The 22,106-nt window shown below is 38.7% G+C and overlaps 1 protein-coding gene across 1 annotated transcript; it reads left to right on the top strand.

Moving 5' to 3' along the window:
• The first annotated feature begins 90 nt into the window (after positions 1–90).
• Positions 91–21,764, top strand: LOC117328966 (protein phosphatase methylesterase 1-like). Its single transcript, XM_033886608.1, has 16 exons — positions 91–216; positions 1,044–1,146; positions 1,477–1,569; positions 2,050–2,107; positions 2,475–2,526; positions 2,873–2,941; positions 3,344–3,429; positions 17,221–17,311; positions 17,812–17,877; positions 18,111–18,291; positions 18,680–18,743; positions 19,028–19,093; positions 19,216–19,260; positions 19,620–19,684; positions 20,076–20,143; positions 20,570–21,764. Exons 1-16 carry the CDS (start codon positions 143–145, stop codon positions 20,586–20,588), a joined length of 1,200 nt encoding a protein of 399 aa, XP_033742499.1. The 5' UTR covers positions 91–142; the 3' UTR covers positions 20,589–21,764.
• The last annotated feature ends 342 nt before the right edge of the window (positions 21,765–22,106 follow it).

The following is a 22,106-nucleotide window of genomic DNA, read 5'->3' as shown; positions in this document are numbered from 1 at the left end:
CTGTTGATATCAAATAACTAAATGTTATTATACATGAAAATCAATATACCATGTTAACATCGTAGAACAAATATTTGTAATATAAATAAACTCCGTACGAAAGATTCAATCCATATCCGTTTTGGCTCCATATCAAGAAAAGATGTCTGCTCTCGAGAGGCAAGCTTTGAAGTCCAAGATTGGCGGTTTGCCGCCAATGCCTCCATCGGGAGTTGGGTAGGAACAATTTGATCTGACAAGTCCATTATTTTCATAAAATTATAAGATTATAAGCCCCTTTGAAACACGCCAACGAAAATATAAGACGTGAATCCCGGGCACCTGTCATTCCCAGCTGGTTCCCATGCAAGTAATTTTCACAGAATATAATCAGATAGTTTAACTAATGTCACTGTCGCGGAAGTTACTGGCCTGTTCAAAGTGTTGAATATGGTCTTTGCCACTCTGCTAATGGAGCATGCTTCTTGAGCTCAGAAAATGCGGACCTGAGTTCAATTCCTGATGGGCAATCGGAATGTGCTTTTCTCTGTTCTTTCATTCGCAAATGCACAAATTTTTGGAGACAGTTATTTTAACATAGGCCTAATGGTATACTTTATTGTGTATATATAGTAGATGCCTTTTTATGGAGAATGTACATTGATGATCAATCAGTATGATTATGATAATATTGTTATGGTCTTAAATTTACTGTGTATAATTCATTATGTTTTATTTGCATAGATATATTGGATATTTAGAAGCAAAACTAGATATATATTTGTTTTATGACAATTTAGGAAACGTTCAGATTTTGCATCAAAATTACTTTCTCTTTCTCCAAATTGTCTGCTAACAGAGAATTATCCATTTTTGCAGCTTATGGCCAATTGCAATGATGATAAAATTGCAATGGTAGCCAACTCACTCAACTTACTGTTATATGCATGCCACAAGAACATATAGCAGTCCAGCTTGTTACAATGACATGTCAACTCAGAATTCCGTAAACTATATGTAGACATACAACACAAGATGTTAATCTGTTTGATTTTGTCTTGTAGAAGAGGAGTGCCAAAGAGGAATCTGATGAGGAAGAAAGATTATACTGCAGTTCACTGGGATAAGTACTTTGATCAGAAACATGATGTCCAAGTTGGTGAAAATGTATCTTTTTCAATAAATCAGTGGTATTATTATTCCCCAGTATTTTAATTTACACATTTTGGACGTTTTAGCTGTCATAAATAAGGAACATAGTGCAATGTATACTGATGTATTATCACGTTAGAAGAGCCCATATCTTATGATAAACCTAACCCTTTAAAGTTTATATTTATTGCAGTTCAGTAGAAATGCCACCAAATTTAATACCGGCAGTTAATCCAAGTTCCCCTTACTCAGTGCTGCTCAGTTATTGAAGGATAAAAACAATTCATATACAAATGTACACTGTAATTGGGTAGCTGGTACACAAACCTTGACATAGAACACAAGATATTTCGATTATATGAATGTGGAACATCTGGACCAGTTCTACTCTTTCTACATGGCGGTGGATTTTCTGCTCTGTCATGGTCATTGGTGTCGGTAAGCTTACTTTCTTGTGTTTATGTGAAATAGTCATGGTATATTTGAATGATTCATGAAAATTTGGAAAAAAATTGTACTGTAAAAGAGCTTTAATTACCAGTATAACCGGTATAATGACCCCCCCCCCCCCCCCCCCCCCCCCCCCACACACACACACACACACACCATCTGGTATTTACCAGCTAATACCACAAGCTCAGCATGAATTTAATGACAAGAAAACAAGAACTAGTGATTATGTTGAGAAAACATCCTTTACATAATTCATTTGATCATACTTAAATAAATAACACAATGCCTGTAAGTTTATGTTCTATTTTTGCCCCTGTTTTCAGTCTACTGTATCAGTAAAGTATAAATATCCAAATATATATATATGTATTTATTATTAGATAGAAAAGTTGAACACATGCAATGTTCTCTGTAAAATAATAATATGTAGTTCAAACTCTTCTTTTTTTTGTTATTGTGTTTCAGTCCACACTCTGTCAGTTGGTGACCTGTAGGTGTGCTGCGTTAGATCTTCGAGGGCACGGTAAATAATGTTTATAAATCAAAACCAGGTGTCCAGATTGGAAAAAAAAAATCTTTCATTTAAACACTATCTTGTAAATAATACTGTTCATGACCAGTGCTTGAAAAATAAAAACAATTGTTTAAATTGAAAATTTCGGGATATTTGATGTATAAAGAAGTTTCCAATTTTATTTTATTTATAGGTGATATGTTCATTTGTCCAGCCTTCAGGAAGATGGCACAACTATTTAAAAATGTTAGATATATCCATTTTGCTACAATGTACTAGTTGAAATATACTAATAATACCTGTACTTTCTTTTTATGGAATTTTTACAGAAAAGACCTTCAGTTATGTCTTCTTTATTGATGTTTAATACTTTTAGGTGACACATCTTCCACAGATGATAATGACCTTTGTGCAGAGACTCTGTCCAGGTATTGACTAATGAAAAGGCTTTAGCATGTCCATTTTTTCTTAAGTAATTGAGAGGTATATACTGTATTCACACAGTACACTGCTATGTACAATTGATAATTTTTTGTATATCTGCTTCCGTTGCTTACGTTTCTGGTGTTCTTTTTGTATCGGGGGTAGTAAGGTCAAAGTAAACCAGCATAAGTTAAACTAAATGTGTTGTATATCCTTTACTTGAACAGGTGTGTCGATTTCCATCTGTTACTTTGTATAGTAACTTGAGCTGATGTGTCAGACATTGTCATTATTCTAAGGCATTGATATTTTCACTGAAGTATAAAATTATGAAATGAATTTTTTTAACAGTGATGTTGGTGATGTTGTTACATCCTTATATGGAGATGAGCCACCACCTATAATCCTGATTGGTCACAGGTAAGTTAACACATGTCAGGTTGTATCTAAGGGGATACACCCAAAGTTTACCTGATATACTACAAAACATATCAGGACAATGCTTTGCTCAAGTACTTTATTGCACCTGTAAATCACTTTTATCACTACTAATACTGAGAACATGTGCAGCCTGCCAAAGTTAACAGTATTTTCATTTAAGTTTATTTATCTATAAACAAAGTTTTGCTTACAGAATGCATCACTGGACAAAAAAATTAAAATGTTCTTTGTTTGGTAGACTCAACTGTTTTATAGGTTGCCAATAAAGCGTCGTCTAAGGACTGAGGGGATCTATTAAAACACTTCAAAAGAGATTGTACATCACAATACTTACGCTGCAATCTGCATTTATATCAATGTGGTGACTTATTGATGTTTCAGTATGGGAGGAGCTATTGCTGTTCATACTGCTGAAAGAAAACTTATTCCATCAATAATTGGCCTTGTTGTGATTGATGTTGTTGAGGGTAGGTTGGTGACTTATTCCTACATCTAAATGAAGAATACATTAGAAATAAACTATTTGCATATTTGCTTTAAGGATCAGTTACAAAATTGAATATTCTAATTAGAACCCTACTTGCGACTTCTTGTACCCGTATCACCAGAAGGGAATTATGTCAGTAATGTAATTAATCAGTAATGATGTTGGACATAATCCTGAGGTTACTTGGCCTAAGTGTGCCATAACTGACTTATTTTACCACCAATGGCAGGCTATTTTTGCCCATGGGCCACTTGTAGCTACAACTCCCATCGCCTACAATATATAATCTCCCTTGATCTACTGTTGTTACAGCCACTCCGATCACAGTAACAGATGATTTCCCTTTTTCTACTGTTGCTATTGTTACTCCCATCACATACAAGATATTCATATTTCACTTTATCTACTGTTGTTACTGCCACTCTTGTCACCTACAAAATTAATGCCACTCCCATCACTTACAAAGATTATCTCCCATTATCTTCTTTTATCTATTGTTGTTACTGCCACACCATTAACTACAACAGATGATCTCCCTTTATCTTTCTGTAACTCCCATCACCTATAACAGATAATCTCCCCTTATCTTACTGTAACTCCCATCACCTACAACAGATAATCTCCTCTTATCTTACTGTAACTCCCATCACCTACAACAGATTATCTCCCCTTATCTTACTGTAACTCCCATCACCTACAACAGATGATCTCCCCTTATCTTACTGTAACTCACATCACCTACAACAGATGATCTCCCCTTATCTTACTGTAACTCCCATCACCTACAACAGATTATCTCCCCTTATCTTACTGTAACTCCCATCACCTACAACAGATGACCTCCCCTTATCTTACTGTAACTCCCATCACCTATAACAGATAATCTCCCCTTATCTTACTGTAACTCCCATCACCTACAACAGATAATCTCCTCTTATCTTACTGTAACTCCCATCACCTACAACAGATGATCTCCCCTTATCTTACTGTAACTCCCATCACCTTCAACAGATGATCTCCCTTTATCTTAACGTAACTCCCATCACCTTCAACAGATGATCTCCCTTTATCTTACTGTAACTCCCATCACCTACAACAGATGATCTCCCCTTATCTTACTGTAACTCCCATCACCTACAACAGATGATCTCCCCTTATCTTACTGTAACTCCCATCACCTACAACAGATGATCTCCCCTTATCTTACTATAACTCCCATCACCTACAACAGATGATCTCCCCTTATCTTACTGTAACTCCCATCACCTACAACAGATGATCTCCCTTTATCTTACTGTAACTCCCATCACCTACAACAGATGATCTCCCCTTATCTTACTGTAACTCACATCACCTACAACAGATGATCTCCCTAATCTTACTGTAACTCCCATCACCTACAACAGATGATCTCCCCTTATCTTACTGTAACTCCCATCACCTACAACAGATGATCTCCCCTTATCTTACTGTAACTCCCATCACCTACAACAGATGATCTCCCTTATCTTACTGTAACTCCCATCACCTACAACAGATGATCTCCCCTTATCTTACTGTAACTCCCATCACCTACAACAGATGGTCTCCCCTTATCTTACTGTAACTCCCATCACCTACAACAGATACTCTCCCCTTATCTTACTGTAACTCCCATCACCTACAACAGATGATCTCCCCTTATCTTACTGTAACTCCCATCACCTACAACAGATGATCTCCCCTTATCTTACTGTAACTCCCATCACCTACAACAGATGATCTCCGCCTAGTGATTATGTTCGAAACACCTACATAATCTCCTTGATCATACTTAAATCAACTACAACAATGCTGCCTTAATTTACTGTCTATTCCTTGCACCTACAATGTTTTCACTACTGTACAGAAACGTCCCTCACCTAAACACAATATTCCTTATTATTATATTCATACTAAAACAGTGAACCCCCTGTATTTGTCTCTGATCACTAAATAATAATCCTGTATTTACTAAACCCCATTCTTGTTTTATCTTACTGTTTACGTCCCACACTCGTCAGTTGATCTCCTGTAGTGTCTGTTAACTCAGTGGCACGTAAAAATGATCCCTTTAATCTTAACTAAGGTTCCATACAAAAAAAATTCTTTCATTCTGTAAACCCCATCCGTACAATAATACGTTCTCCCTGCTTGAAATCATATAAACAGATGTTTAAATTGAAATTCGGACTATCCTCATGTAAAAGATAGATCTCCCAATTTTATTTACTTATATAGCTAAAGTTATATCTCCCCTTACTACTGAAGATGGCATCAACATGATTCTCCAAAAATTTACTATATATCCCATTATTGCTACAATGTATAATTCCCGATAATATACTAATATCCTACAACATGTACTTCCTTTTTTATGGTAACTTTCAAACACCTACACAGTATGTCTACTTTATTTGACTGTTTAATACTTCCCATCACCTACACAATATCTTCCACTATTACTGAATCCATGACCTTATAGCAGATGATCTTCCATGGTATTTACTGTAATGCCCATAACCTACTAGCATGTCCCCCTTATCTTACTGTTAATCACACTTGGTGGTTATCATACTGTAACTTCCATCACCGTACAACTGATATCTACCAACTTGTATCTTTTGTAACTCCATCACTTCAACGTGATTCCACCTTTCTCTGTACGTCATCACCTAACAGTTGATCCCCTATCTATAAGTCAACTCCCATCACACACAGATGCTCCTAAGTTAACTAAATGTACTCCATCACCTACAACAGATGATCTCCCTTTATCTTACTGTAACTCCCATCACCTACAACAGATGATCTCCCCTTATCTTACTGTAACTCCCATCACCTACAACAGATGATCTCCCCTTATCTTACTGTAACTCCCATCACCTACAACAGATGATCTCCCCTTATCTTACTGTAACTCCCATCACCTACAACAGATGATCTCCCCTTATCTTACTGTAACTCCCATCACCTACAACAGATGATCTCCCTTATCTTACTGTAACTCCCATCACCTACAACAGATGATCTCCCCTTATCTTACTGTAACTCCCATCACCTACAACAGATGATCTCCCCTTAATCTTACTGTAACTCCCATCACCTACAACAGATGATCTCCCCTTATCTTACTGTAACTCACATCACCTACAACAGATGATCTCCCTTATCTTACTGTAACTCCCATCACCTACAACAGATGATCTCCCCTTATCTTACTGTAACTCCCATCACCTACAACAGATGATCTCCCCTTATCTTACTGTAACTCCCATCACCTACAACAGATGATCTCCCCTTATCTTACTGTAACTCCCATCACCTACAACAGATGATCTCCCCTTATCTTACTGTAACTCCCATCACCTACAACAGATGATCTCCCTTATCGTACTGTAACTCCCATCAACCTACAACAGATGATCTCCCCCTTATCTTACTGTAACTCACAATCACCTACAACAGATGAGTCTCCCTTATCTTACTGTAACTCCCTCACCTACAACAGATGATCTCCCTTTATCTTATACTGTAACTCCCATCACCTACAACAGATGATCTCCCCTTATCTTACTGTAACTCACATCACCTACAACAGATGATCTCCCCTTAATCTTACTGTACTCCCATCACCTACAACAGATGAATCTCCCCTTATCTTACTGTAACTCCCATCACCTACAACAGATGATCTCCCCTTATCTTACTGTAACTCCCAGTCACCTACAACAGATGATCTCCCCTTATCTTACTGTAACTCCCCATCACCTACAACAGATGATCTCCCCTTATCTTACTGTAACTCCCATCACCTACAACAGATGGTCTCCCCCTTATCTTACTGTAACTTCCCATCACCTACAACAGATGATCTCCCTTATCTTACTGTAACTCCCATCACCTACAACAGATGATCTCCCCTTTATCTTACTGTAACTCCCATCACCTACAACAGATGATCTCCCCTTATCTTACTGTAACTCCCATCACCTACAACAGATGGTCTCCCCTTATCTTACTGTAACTCCCATCACCTACAACAGATGGTCTCCCTTTATCTTACTGTAACTCCCATCACCTACAACAGATGATCTCCCCTTATCTTACTGTAACTCCCATCACCTACAACAGATGATCTCCCCTTATCTTACTGTAACTCCCATCACCTACAACAGATGATCTCCCCTTATCTTACTGTAACTCCATCACCTACAACAGATGGTCTCCCCTTATCTTACTGTAACTCCCATCACCTACAACAGATGATCTCCCCTTATCTTACTGTAACTCCCATCACCTACAACAGATGATCTCCCCTTATCTTACTGTAACTCCCATCACCTACAACAGATGATCTCCCCTTATCTTACTGTAACTCCCATCACCTACAACAGATGATCTCCCCTTATCTTACTGTAACTCCCATCACCTACAACAGATGATCTCCCCTTATCTTACTGTAACTCCCATCACCTACAACAGATGATCTCCCCTTATCTTACTGTAACTCCCATCACCTACAACAGATGATCTCCCCTTATCTTACTGTAACTCCCATCACCTACAACAGATGATCTCCCCTTATCTTACTGTAACTCCCATCACCTACAACAGATGATCTCCCCTTATCTTACTGTAACTCCCATCACCTACAACAGATGATCTCCCCTTATCTTACTGTAACTCCCATCACCTACAACAGATGATCTCCCCTTATCTTACTGTAACTCCCATCACCTACAACAGATAATCTCCCCTTATCTTACTGTAACTCCCATCACCTACAACAGATGATCTCCCCTTATCTTACTGTAACTCCCATCACCTACAACAGATGATCTCCCCTTATCTTACTGTAACTCCCATCACCTACAACAGATGATCTCCCCTTATCTTACTGTAACTCCCATCACCTACAACAGATGATCTCCCCTTATCTTACTGTAACTCCCATCACCTACAACAGATAATCTCCCCTTATCTTACTGTAACTCCCATCACCTACAACAGATGATCTCCCCTTATCTTACTGTAACTCCCATCACCTACAACAGATGATCTCCCCTTATCTTACTGTAACTCCCATCACCTACAACAGATGATCTCCCCTTATCTTACTGTAACTCCCATCACCTACAACAGATGATCTCCCCTTATCTTACTGTAACTCCCATCACCTACAACAGATGATCTCCCCTTATCTTACTGTAACTCCCATCACCTACAACAGATGATCTCCCCTTATCTTACTGTAACTCCCATCACCTACAACAGATATCCCCCCTTATCTTACTGTAACTCCCATCACCTACAACAGATGATCTCCCCTTATCTTACTGTAACTCCCATCACCTACAACAGATGATCTCCCCTTATCTTACTGTAACTCCCATCACCTACAACAGATGATCTCCCCTTATCTTACTGTAACTCCCATCACCTACAACAGATGATCTCCCCTTATCTTACTGTAACTCCCATCACCTACAACAGATGATCTCCCCTTATCTTACTGTAACTCCCATCACCTACAACAGATGATCTCCCCTTATCTTACTGTAACTCCCATCACCTACAACAGATGATCTCCCCTTATCTTACTGTAACTCCCATCACCTACAACAGATGATCTCCCCTTATCTTACTGTAACTCCCATCACCTACAACAGATGATCTCCCCTTATCTTACTGTAACTCCCATCACCTACAACAGATGATCTCCCCTTATCTTACTGTAACTCCCATCACCTACAACAGATGAATCTCCCCTTATCTTACTGTAACTCCCATTACCTACAACAGATGATCTCCCTTATCTTACTGTAACTCCCATCACCTACAACAGATGGTCTCCCCTTATCTTACTGTAACTCCCATCACCTACAACAGATGATCTCCCCTTATCTTACTATAACTCCCATCACCTACAACAGATGATCTCCCCTTATCTTACTGTAACTCCCATCACCTACAACAGATGATCTCCCCTTATCTTACTGTAACTCCCATCACCTACAACAGATGATCTCCCCTTATCTTACTGTAACTCCCATCACCTACAACAGATGATCTCCCCTTATCTTACTGTAACTCACATCACCTACAACAGATGATCTCCCCTTATCTTACTGTAACTCCCATCACCTACAACAGATGATCTCCCCTTATCTTACTGTAACTCCCATCACCTACAACAGATGATCTCCCCTTATCTTACTGTAACTCCCATCACCTACAACAGATAATCTCCCCTTATCTTACTATAACTCCCATCACCTACAACAGATGATCTCCCTTTATCTTCTGTTTCTGTAACTCCCATCACCTACAACAGATGGTCTCCCCTTATCTTACTGTAACTCCCATCACCTACAACAGATGATCTCCCCTTATCTTACTGTAACTCCCATCACCTACAACAGATGATCTCCCCTTATCTTACTGTAACTCCCATCACCTACAACAGATGATCTCCCCTTATCTTACTGTAACTCCCATCACCTACAACAGATGATCTCCCCTTATCTTACTGTAACTCCCATCACCTACAACAGATAATCTCCCCTTATCTTACTATAACTCCCATCACCTACAACAGATGATCTCCCTTTATCTTCTGTTTCTGTAACTCCCATCACCTACAACAGATGGTCTCCCCTTATCTTACTGTAACTCCCATCACCTACAACAGATGATCTCCCCTTATCTTACTGTAACTCCCATCACCTACAACAGATGATCTCCCCTTATCTTACTGTAACTCCCATCACCTACAACAGATGATCTCCCCTTATCTTACTGTAACTCCCATCACCTACAACAGACGATCTCCCCTTATCTTACTGTAACTCACATCACCTACAACAGATGATCTCCCCTTATCTTACTGTAACTCACATCCCCTACAACAGATGATCTCCCCTTATCTTACTGTAACTCCCATCACCTACAACAGATGATCTCCCCTTATCTTACTGTAACTCCCATCACCTACAACAGATGATCTCCCCTTATCTTACTGTAACTCCCATCACCTACAACAGATGGTCTCCCCTTAAATTACTGTAACTCCCATCACCTACAACAGATGATCTCCCCTTATCTTACTGTAACTCCCATCACCTACAACAGATGATCTCCCCTTATCTTACTGTAACTCCCATCACCTACAACAGATGATCTCCCCTTATCTTACTGTAACTCCCATCACCTACAACAGATGATCTCCCCTTATCTTACTGTAACTCCCATCACCTACAACAGATGGTCTCCCCTTATCTTACTGTAACTCCCATCACCTACAACAGATGATCTCCCCTTATCTTACTGTAACTCCCATCACCTACAACAGATGATCTCCCCTTATCTTACTGTAACTCCCATCACCTACAACAGATGGTCTCCCCTTATCTTACTGTAACTCCCATCACCTACAACAGATGGTCTCCCCTTATCTTACTGTAACTCCCATCACCTACAACAGATGATCTCCCTTATCTTACTGTAACTCCCATCACCTACAACAGATGGTCTCCCCTTATCTTACTGTAACTCCCATTACCTACAACAGATGATCTCCCTTTATCTTACTGTAACTCCCATCACCTACAACAGATGGTCTCCCTTTATCTTACTGTAACTCCCATCACCTACAACAGATGGTCTCCCCTTATCTTACTGTAACTCCCATCACCTACAACAGATGATCTCCCTTTATCTTACTGTAACTCCCATCACCTACAACAGATAATCTCCCCTTATCTTACTATAACTCCCATCACCTACAACAGATGGTCTCCCCTTATCTTACTGTAACTCCCATCACCTACAACAGATGGTCTCCCCTTATCTTACTGTAACTCCCATTACCTACAACAGATGATCTCCCTTTATCTTACTGTAACTCCCATCACCTACAACAGATGATCTCCCCTTATCTTACTGTAACTCCCATTACCTACAACAGATGATCTCCCTTTATCTTACTGTAACTCCCATCACCTACAACAGATAATCTCCCCTTATCTTACTATAACTCCCATTACCTACAACAGATGGTCTCCCTTTATCTTACTGTAACTCCCATCACCTACAACAGATGGTCTCCCCTTATCTTACTGTAACTCCCATTACCTACAACAGATGATCTCCCTTTATCTTACTGTAACTCCCATCACCTACAACAGATGGTCTCCCCTTTATCTTACTGTAACTCCCATTACCTACAACAGATGATCTCCCTTATCTTACTGTAACTCCCATCACCTACAACAGATAATCTCCCCTTATCTTACTATAACTCCCATCACCTACAACAGATGGTCTCCCCTTATCTTACTGTAACTCCCATCACCTACAACAGATGGTCTCCCCTTATCTTACTGTAACTCCCATCACCTACAACAGATGGTCTCCCCTTATCTTACTGTAACTCCCATCACCTACAACAGATGGTCTCCCCTTATCTTACTGTAACTCCCATCACCTACAACAGATGGTCTCCCTTATCTTACTGTAACTCCCATCACCTACAACAGATGGTCTCCCCTTATCTTACTGTAACTCCCATTACCTACAACAGATGATCTCCCTTTATCTTACTGTAACTCCCATCACCTACAACAGATGGTCTCCCTTTATCTTACTGTAACTCCCATCACCTACAACAGATGGTCTCCCCTTATCTTACTGTAACTCCCATCACCTACAACAGATGATCTCCCCTTATCTTACTGTAACTCCCATCACCTACAACAGATGGTCTCCCCTTATCTTACTGTAACTCCCATTACCTACAACAGATGATCTCCCTTTATCTTACTGTAACTCCATCACCTACGACAGATGGTCTCCCTTATCTTACTGTAACTCCCATCACCTACAACAGATGGTCTCCCCTTATCTTACTGTAACTCCCATCACCTACAACAGATGCTCTCCCTTTATCTTACTGTAACTCCCATCACCTACAACAGATGGTCTCCCCTTATCTTACTGTAACTCCCATTACCTACAACAGATGATCTCCCTTTATCTTACTGTAACTCCCATCACCTACAACAGATGGTCTCCCTTTATCTTACTGTAACTCCCATCACCTACAACAGATGATCTCCCCTTTATCTTACTGTAACTCCCATCACCTACAACAGATGGTCTCCCCTTTATCTTACTGTAACTCCCATCACTTACAACAGATGATCTCCCCTTATCTTACTATAACTCCCATCACCTACAACAGATAATCTCCCCTTATCTTACTGTAACTCCCATCACCTACAACAGATGGTCTCCCTTTATCTTACTGTAACTCCCATCACCTACAACAGATGATCTCCCCTTATCTTACTGTAACTCCCATCACCTACAACAGATGGTCTCCCTTTATCTTACTGTAACTCCCATCACCTACAACAGATGATCTCCCCTTATCTTACTGTAACTCCCATCACCTACAACAGATAATCTCCCCTTATCTTACTGTAACTCCCATCACCTACAACAGATGATCTCCCTTTATCTTACTGTAACTCCCATCACCTACAACAGATGATCTCCCTTTATCTTACTGTAACTCCCATCACCTACAACAGATAGTCTCCCCTTATCTTACTGTAACTCCCATCACCTACAACAGATGGATCTCCCTTTATCTTACTGTAACTCCCATCACCTACAACAGATGATCTCCCCTTATCTTACTGTAACTCCCATCACCTACAACAGATGATCTCCCCTTATCTTACTGTAACTCCCATCACCTACAACAGATGATCTCCCTTATCTTACTGTAACTCCCATCACCTACAACAGATGGTCTCCCCTTATCTTACTGTAACTCCCATCACCTACAACAGATGGTCTCCCCTTATCTTACTGTAACTCCCATCACCTACAACAGATGATCTCCCTTATCTTACTGTAACTCCCATCACCTACAACAGATGATCTCCCCTTATCTTACTGTAACTCCCATCACCTACAACAGATGGTCTCCCCTTATCTTACTGTAACTCCCATCACCTACAACAGATGGATCTCCCCTTATCTTACTGTAACTCCCATCACCTACAACAGATGATCTCCCCTTATCTTACTGTAACTCCCATCACCTACAACAGATGGTCTCCCCTTATCTTACTGTAACTCACATCACCTACAACAGATGGTCTCCCCTTATCTTACTGTAACTCCCATCACCTACAACAGATGATCTCCCCTTATCTTACTGTAACTCCCATCACCTACAACAGATGGTCTCCCTTATCTTACTGTAACTCCCATCACCTACAACAGATGGATCTCCCCTTATCTTACTGTAACTCCCATCACCTACAACAGATGATCTCCCCTTATCTTACTGTAACTCCCATCACCTACAACAGATGGTCTCCCTTTATCTTACTGTAACTCCCATCACCTACAACAGATGGTCTCCCCTTATCTTACTGTAACTCCCATCACCTACAACAGATGGTCTCCCCTTATCTTACTGTAACTCCCATCACCTACAACAGATGATCTCCCCTTATCTTACTGTAACTCCCATCACCTACAACAGATGGTCTCCCCTTATCTTACTGTAACTCCCATCACCTACAACAGATGATCTCCCCTTATCTTACTGTAACTCCCATCACCTACAACAGATGATCTCCCCTTATCTTACTGTAACTCCCATCACCTACAACAGATGGTCTCCCCTTATCTTACTGTAACTCCCATCACCTACAACAGATGGTCTCCCCTTATCTTACTGTAACTCCCATCACCTACAACAGATGATCTCCCCTTATCTTACTGTAACTCCCATCACCTACAACAGATGGTCTCCCCTTATCTTACTGTAACTCCCATCACCTACAACATGATGATCTCCCCTTATCTTACTGTAACTCCCATCACCTACAACAGATGGTCTCCCCTTATCTTACTGTAACTCCCATCACCTACAACAGATGGTCTCCCCTTATCTTACTGTAACTCCCATCACCTACAACAGATGGTCTCCCCTTATCTTACTGTAACTCCCATCACCTACAACAGATGATCTCCCCTTATCTTACTGTAACTCCCATCACCTACAACAGATGGTCTCCCCTTATCTTACTGTAACTCCCATCACCTACAACAGATGATCTCCCCTTATCTTACTGTAACTCCCATCACCTACAACAGATGGTCTCCCCTTATCTTACTGTAACTCCCATCACCTACAACAGATGGTCTCCCCTTATCTTACTGTAACTCCCATCACCTACAACAGATGATCTCCCCTTATCTTACTGTAACTCCCATCACCTACAACAGATGGTCTCCCCTTATCTTACTGTAACTCCCATCACCTACAACAGATGATCTCCCCTTATCTTACTGTAACTCCCATCACCTACAACAGATGGTCTCCCCTTATCTTACTGTAACTCCCATTACCTACAACAGATGATCTCCCTTTATCTTACTGTAACTCCCATCACCTACAACAGATGATCTCCCTTTATCTTACTGTAACTCCCATTACCTACAACAGATGATCTCCCCTTATCTTACTGTAACTCCCATCACCTACAACAGATGATCTCCCCTTATCTTACTGTAACTCCCATCACCTACAACAGATGATCTCCCCTTATCTTACTGTAACTCCCATCACCTACAACAGATGATCTCCCCTTATCTTACTGTAACTCCCATCACCTACAACAGATGATCTCCCCTTATCTTACTGTAACTCCCATCACCTACAACAGATGATCTCCCTTATCTTACTGTAACTCCCCTCACCTACAACAGATGGTCTCCCCTTATCTTACTGTAACTCCCATCACCTACAACAGATGATCTCCCCTTATCTTACTGTAACTCCCATCACCTACAACAGATGATCTCCCTTATCTTACTGTAACTCCCATCACCTACAACAGATGGTCTCCCTTTATCTTACTGTAACTCCCATCACCTACAACAGATGATCTCCCCTTATCTTACTGTAACTCCCATCACCTACAACAGATGGTCTCCCCTTATCTTACTGTAACTCCCATCACCTACAACAGATGGTCTCCCCTTATCTTACTGTAACTCCCATCACCTACAACAGATGATCTCCCCTTATCTTACTGTAACTCCCATCACCTACAACAGATGATCTCCCCTTATCTTACTGTAACTCCCATCACCTACAACAGATGATCTCCCCTTATCTTACTGTAACTCCCATCACCTACAACAGATGATCTCCCTTTATCTTACTGTAACTCCCATCACCTACAACAGATGGTCTCCCTTTATCTTACTGTAACTCCCATCACCTACAACAGATGGTCTCCCCTTATCTTACTGTAACTCCCATCACCTACAACAGATGATCTCCCCTTATCTTACTGTAACTCCCATCACCTACAACAGATGATCTCCCCTTATCTTACTGTAACTCCCATCACCTACAACAGATGATCTCCCCTTATCTTACTGTAACTCCCATCACCTACAACAGATGATCTCCCCTTATCTTACTGTAACTCCCATCACCTACAACAGATGATCTCCCCTTATCTTACTGTAACTCCCATCACCTACAACAGATGATCTCCCTTATCTTACTGTAACTCCCATCACCTACAACAGATGATCTCCCCTTATCTTACTGTAACTCCCATCACCTACAACAGATGATCTCCCTTTATCTTACTGTAACTCCCATCACCTACAACAGATGATCTCCCCTTATCTTACTGTAACTCCCATCACCTACAACAGATGATCTCCCTTTATCTTACTGTAACTCCCATCACCTACAACAGATGATCTCCCCTTATCTTACTGTAACTCCCATTACCTACAACAGATGGTCTCCCCTTATCTTACTGTAACTCCCATCACCTACAACAGATGGTCTCCCCTTATCTTACTGTAACTCCCATCACCTACAACAGGTGGTCTCCCCTTATCTTACTGTAACTCCCATCACCTACAACAGATGATCTCCCCTTATCTTACTGTAACTCCCATCACCTACAACAGATGATCTCCCCTTATCTTACTGTAACTCCCATCACCTACAACAGACGGTCTCCCCTTATCTTACTGTAACTCCCATCACCTACAACAGATGGTCTCCCTTTATCTTACTGTAACTCCCATCACCTACAACAGATGATCTCCCCTTATCTTACTGTAACTCCCATCACCTACAACAGATGGTCTCCCCTTATCTTACTGTAACTCCCATCACCTACAACAGATGATCTCCCCTTATCTTACTGTAACTCCCATCACCTACAACAGATGGTCTCCCCTTATCTTACTGTAACTCCCATCACCTACAACAGATGGTCTAGCTTTATCTTACTGTAACTCCCATCACCTACAACAGATGATCTCCCCTTATCTTACTGTAACTCCCATAACCTACAACAGATGATCTCCCCTTATCTTACTGTAACTCCCATCACCTACAACAGATGGTCTCCCCTTATCTTACTGTAACTCCCATCACCTACAACAGATGATCTCCCCTTATCTTACTGTAACTCCCATCACCTACAACAGATGATCTCCCCTTATCTTACTGTAACTCACATCACCTACAACAGATGATCTCCCCTTTATCTTACTGTAACTCCCATCACCTACAACAGATGGTCTCCTTTATCTTCTGTTGTTACAGCCACTTTCATCACCTACAACAGATGATCTCCCCATTTTGTCTGTTAGATACTCAAATACAATATATAGTTTTGTTGAACAGGCACTGCGATGGATTCATTGAACAGTATGCAGAGTTTTCTGCGTGGAAGACCATCTACATTTAAGTCCCTGGAGCATGCTATTGAGTGGAGGTTAGTACAGATGTACTAGAAATGTAGGATATAATAAAACTCCAAACAATACATTTTAGAGTGGTCTATTTTAGTAGAGTAAAGATTGTTAAATTGATTTTAATTGTGTAGTCTTTTTTTATCAATGAAAAAGATTATTTGTTCAGATGTTATTTTTCTTGATCAATACTCACAATTTTGATAATGAAATTATCAATCAAATCACAAAACAAGCGAAGGACTAAACATCAACAAATCTGAGTCTATGAATCTTAACTTAAATTTCAACTGTGACATCATTCTTACAAATACATTATTACCGCCCAAGGTTTATAAGGAAATTAAGCTCCTGAAGCAGCCTCCTAATATGATATGATGATATAGCAGTATTCTGAAGTACCTTGAATTATTGGTAGTTACTGAATAAAATAGGCTTCATTATGGAGCAAAGAGGAGTTGCTTTTCAAATTCTTTTATTTATTGAATTTGCAAATGCCTCAAACACAAGATTATATTTGTAGTGTTCGCAGTGGACAGATAAGAAATCTTGACTCTGCCAAGGTGTCCATGGTTGGGCAGGTAAAGCGGTAAGAGCCATAAAAAACATTCTTTAAAAATGTCAAAGATATACGTGTAGGCTTTTAATATTGTTATTATACATGTATCTCTGTAATGCCTATCATGAGCTTAAGATAAAAGTTTCTTTTGTTGGATCAAAAAAGGAATCATTTTGAAATTGGCTACAAACATAAATAATATAAGATATATAAGGTAATAGAAAAAAAACTTTTGAAAGAACTTTTCTCTCTATCATTTGCAGACTTGATACTCAGGAAACTGCTACATCAGAAATGGATCAAAGTACCGAATCAGAGGTTAGCACATCAGGATCAAGGGTTGGTGATACCATACAGGAGGAAGATGAAGATGGAGAAAGTGTATCCCCACCAGAATCTCAACAGTCTAGCAGCTCAGATCATTTCAAATCACCCAAACCATCTGTGAGTGTGGTGCAGATTTCTGTTTATTGAAGTTAATCTGGACACCACTGTTAACCAGTTCCTTGTTAGTGTTAAGTTTGAACCTTTAAATAGATGTTATAATTTATTATTATAACTATGTTTGAGCCACTCACCTAGGTGTTCCTCCATAATGTACCAAAATCTTTGCTATCTGGAAGTTCAGGGAAGGAATTTGAAGTTTTAAATATGATAAAATTTTGTCTGTCGTGATATATTTGTCATATTTGGTCAGAGTTGTTGAAACCCCATTGGTATTAAGCAGTTCAGATTATTTTCACTGACAAAAGCTTGCTGACTTAGAATAAGTTGTACCTGTTTACACCATACAGTGGTTTAATAAATATGGAAAAATAATTCTTTATTACAGATGGAACACACATCCCAGTACACATGGCGGATAGATCTAGGGAAAACAGAAAAGTACTGGAAAGGTATTTGATGTTAAATTTACAGTTTTTGACCATAGGCTATTTTGTATATGTATACAAACTTCTGCTTGTTTATACATGTAAATAGAATTGATTTCTAATAGTGTTTAATGGAGAGATGTTTGTAATGACTAAATGACATTAAATATGGATGTATTCTTTTGTGTTTATTACAACTGAACTAATCATGTATGTAATGTAACATTGTATGTGGGTAGTAGGAATTAATTTCTTCATACTACATTAAAAATCTTAATGACTATTTTCAATTTCATGACTTTCATTAGGTTGGTTTCAAGGCCTTTCTCAACGGTTTTTATCCTGCGAAGTTCCTAAAATGTTGGTTCTTGCAGGTAAGTTATACTTTAGTGGTTCTTATTTTCTTTGGTAATGATTATTAATTTATTCTTGTATTTTAAATACTTATACTGTGTTGATTTTAAACAGCTTAGAAATAATTTCCTTTCTTTAATAGGTGTTGACAGACTAGATAAGGATTTAACAATTGGACAAATGCAAGGTAAGTACATATATCATAATGTTTGATTGATGTGTAGTTGGAACCTGTACTAAAATTGATCATACATGTATTTGTAAACCCATGTATGTTAAAATTGATTTGTCACTTTCCATAATACCGGGTATTAACTGTCAAATGTACAGCATGGCAAACCCTGCCATTAGGTATAAGTACAACAGTAATTTTTATCCAGAAATATTCATTTAAAAAAATATCTTTTGGCTCTTTAATGTACATAGTAAATACACAAGATTGGTGTTATACAGAAAATTTATACAGATATGCTTCTTTTGAAACATGACTTAGTATAGAGTTATTAATCTACCACATATACACACCTTGTTTGATTGTACTTGCAGGTAAATTTCAGATGCAGGTTTTACCACAGAGTGGTCACGCTGTCCATGAGGACGTTCCAGATAAGGTATATACCAGTTACAATGAGACTTAAACAGCTCATACAAATATACATTTCTCAGTAGATTGAAATTAATGATAGCAGCTAATGGCAAATATTAGTAGTACTGATTTTTCAACTGAAAAGCTATAAGTAAAATATCTTTGCTTGACTATTCAAGTTTTGCATTTTCATAAAATAGAATAAGCAACTATTTATTCCATATTCCAGGTAAGATTTATCATTTCCTACTATAAAATATAAGTATGTGATCATTAATTTCTCAAGACACTGTAAAATTTAACATAAAGATATATAATATATAAAATTAATTTAAAAAGTATATGCTATGCAACTGTTAAAACAATACCATTTCTATATTAATGCATTTTTATCGTAAATATTTGCAATTTCACAGGTAGCTGATATTTTAGCAACATTTATGGTGAGGTATAAAGTGGCTGAGCCTAGAGACAATTTTCAAAGGTATGTTAAACTAGTTTCAGAAATATATGCAGTAATATCGAGTACTATATGTCAGAAGTTTATGAATTTTGATCCTGTACATGCAGATTGCTACATGTGAAAACGAGTGATTAAAATACATGTACTGCTGTATGTCTCATTATTGACTCACTGTTGTATAATACATTATTAATGGTATAAGTGAAATTGGTCATAAATAAATTTGCGCTGTATTAAACTATTACCCATTTGTTAAGATGAATAAAATGGTAGAAAAGGAATAATGTATAAAGGGAGACAATCCTTGTACAATACTGGTAAGTTGCTTCTTTTTGTATTTCCATTTTGTCATACATGCTTTTAAAAAGACTATCAGAAATCCTAATTTTTGTAGTACATTTGTAGATTAAAATGTGTATTCATATTGTTCTCATATCTTTGTTACAGGTCCTTCCCTGCCTGTTGATGCTCACTTTAGTCCATGTTATGTGGAACTTCAATACTGATGGTTGTGTAAAGAGTCTGTGCTACTCATGTGTGACAGTCCTGCCAAACATTTGGTGGGTACAGTGTTCTATATTCAAACTCAAATGCTGACAGCAGCATCTGGATACTTCTTAATCAGGAAGCATTGCTCTACTGGATCCTACAACTGTATATTGTGGACAGGAGGTTAAGGCACGGAAATCAACCGAGTAGGTGTTAGGGAAGTGTTGTGTGGGTAAGGAAGTGGTACTGTACAGTTATACAGTGTAGGTATGTGTGATAGATACAGGACGCAATAGAGTGTTGTTTCATCCTACCACATAGAAAAAAACAGCACTGTGCTGTTATAATGCACTATCAGGATATATTTACGGACACAGAGTGTGACTCTAATCCTCCTCATCCACTACCTGTACATCTATTTTACATGGACTGTTGCACGTGGGAGTTGAGGGAACTCCGTCACTACAAGGGTTCAGAAAACATTTCTATATGGATGGAGGACAACCCTTTGTTTTGTTCAAGAGGCATATGGTGGAACAAATTTATTGTTTGTTCTGAAAAGTACATTATTTCATTTTTTCTCTTTACAAAAGAATGAATTTAGTAGAGTAAGTCTTTATTCACCAAGTGAACAAACATATGTGTTTAGCCTGAATTATTGCAGAGAATGCTAAAATCAAACATTTTGCTTTGAAGCTTTACTACTTAACTATCGGTATTCAGCAAAAGTTGATATGCATCATATCATCTCCAAGAGGGCCAGATGTTGAAGGGAAAGAGAGATAATAATTCATGCGAATGAATGATTTTATCCTGACATGAGTGGAAGAAAGACCAGTGACCATTCACTACTGATGAGAGCAGGTTAATTGTCAGATTTGTCATTTCTACACTTTACCAGCTGTGACCGGTATCTGATTTACCATCTAGTCATACAAAATGTACCAAAGTACTGCTAGAAGCACTAGCTGGACTGTGGACAATTAATTCTTATCAATGTTAAGTTCAAGCAACTTAGAATACAGTCGTAATTAATTTACCTAGATTCATAACCTCTGCACGATTTGGAATTATGTCTCCCACTAGTACCCACAGAGGGAACTTGGGTTAGTATAATAATAAAATATTTTAAAATTCGCTTTGATAAAATGTATTTATGAGTTTTTGTGTTCTGATATTTTCATGCTCTTTCATGCTTCAAATTTGAATAATAAGGACTCTGTGGTCTAATATGCTTTTGTATTAAATTTTTTAGGCCACCAACATAGATAAAGAGCTTGTATCCCTTATTTGTCAAGAGCTACTGACGTTATCTTAAAACGGGAATACTGACTGTCTTACAAATTTTGTATTCGATATAATTTTACATTTTGAGTTTTTACTTTTGCTTCTCAGAAACTAGAATTTTTACATGTAAAGCTTGTTAAAATGACTGATATTTCATAAATAATTTTCTCAAGCTCCAGATATGATAAAATCAAGTTCTCTTAATGGA

The sequence above is a fragment of the Pecten maximus genome, chromosome 6 (genome assembly GCF_902652985.1).
Source record: "Pecten maximus chromosome 6, xPecMax1.1, whole genome shotgun sequence".
NCBI classification, from domain to species: domain Eukaryota; kingdom Metazoa; phylum Mollusca; class Bivalvia; order Pectinida; family Pectinidae; genus Pecten; species Pecten maximus.
The sequence above is the reverse complement of the archived record's forward strand: the minus strand, read 5'-3'. Positions and strand labels throughout refer to the sequence as shown.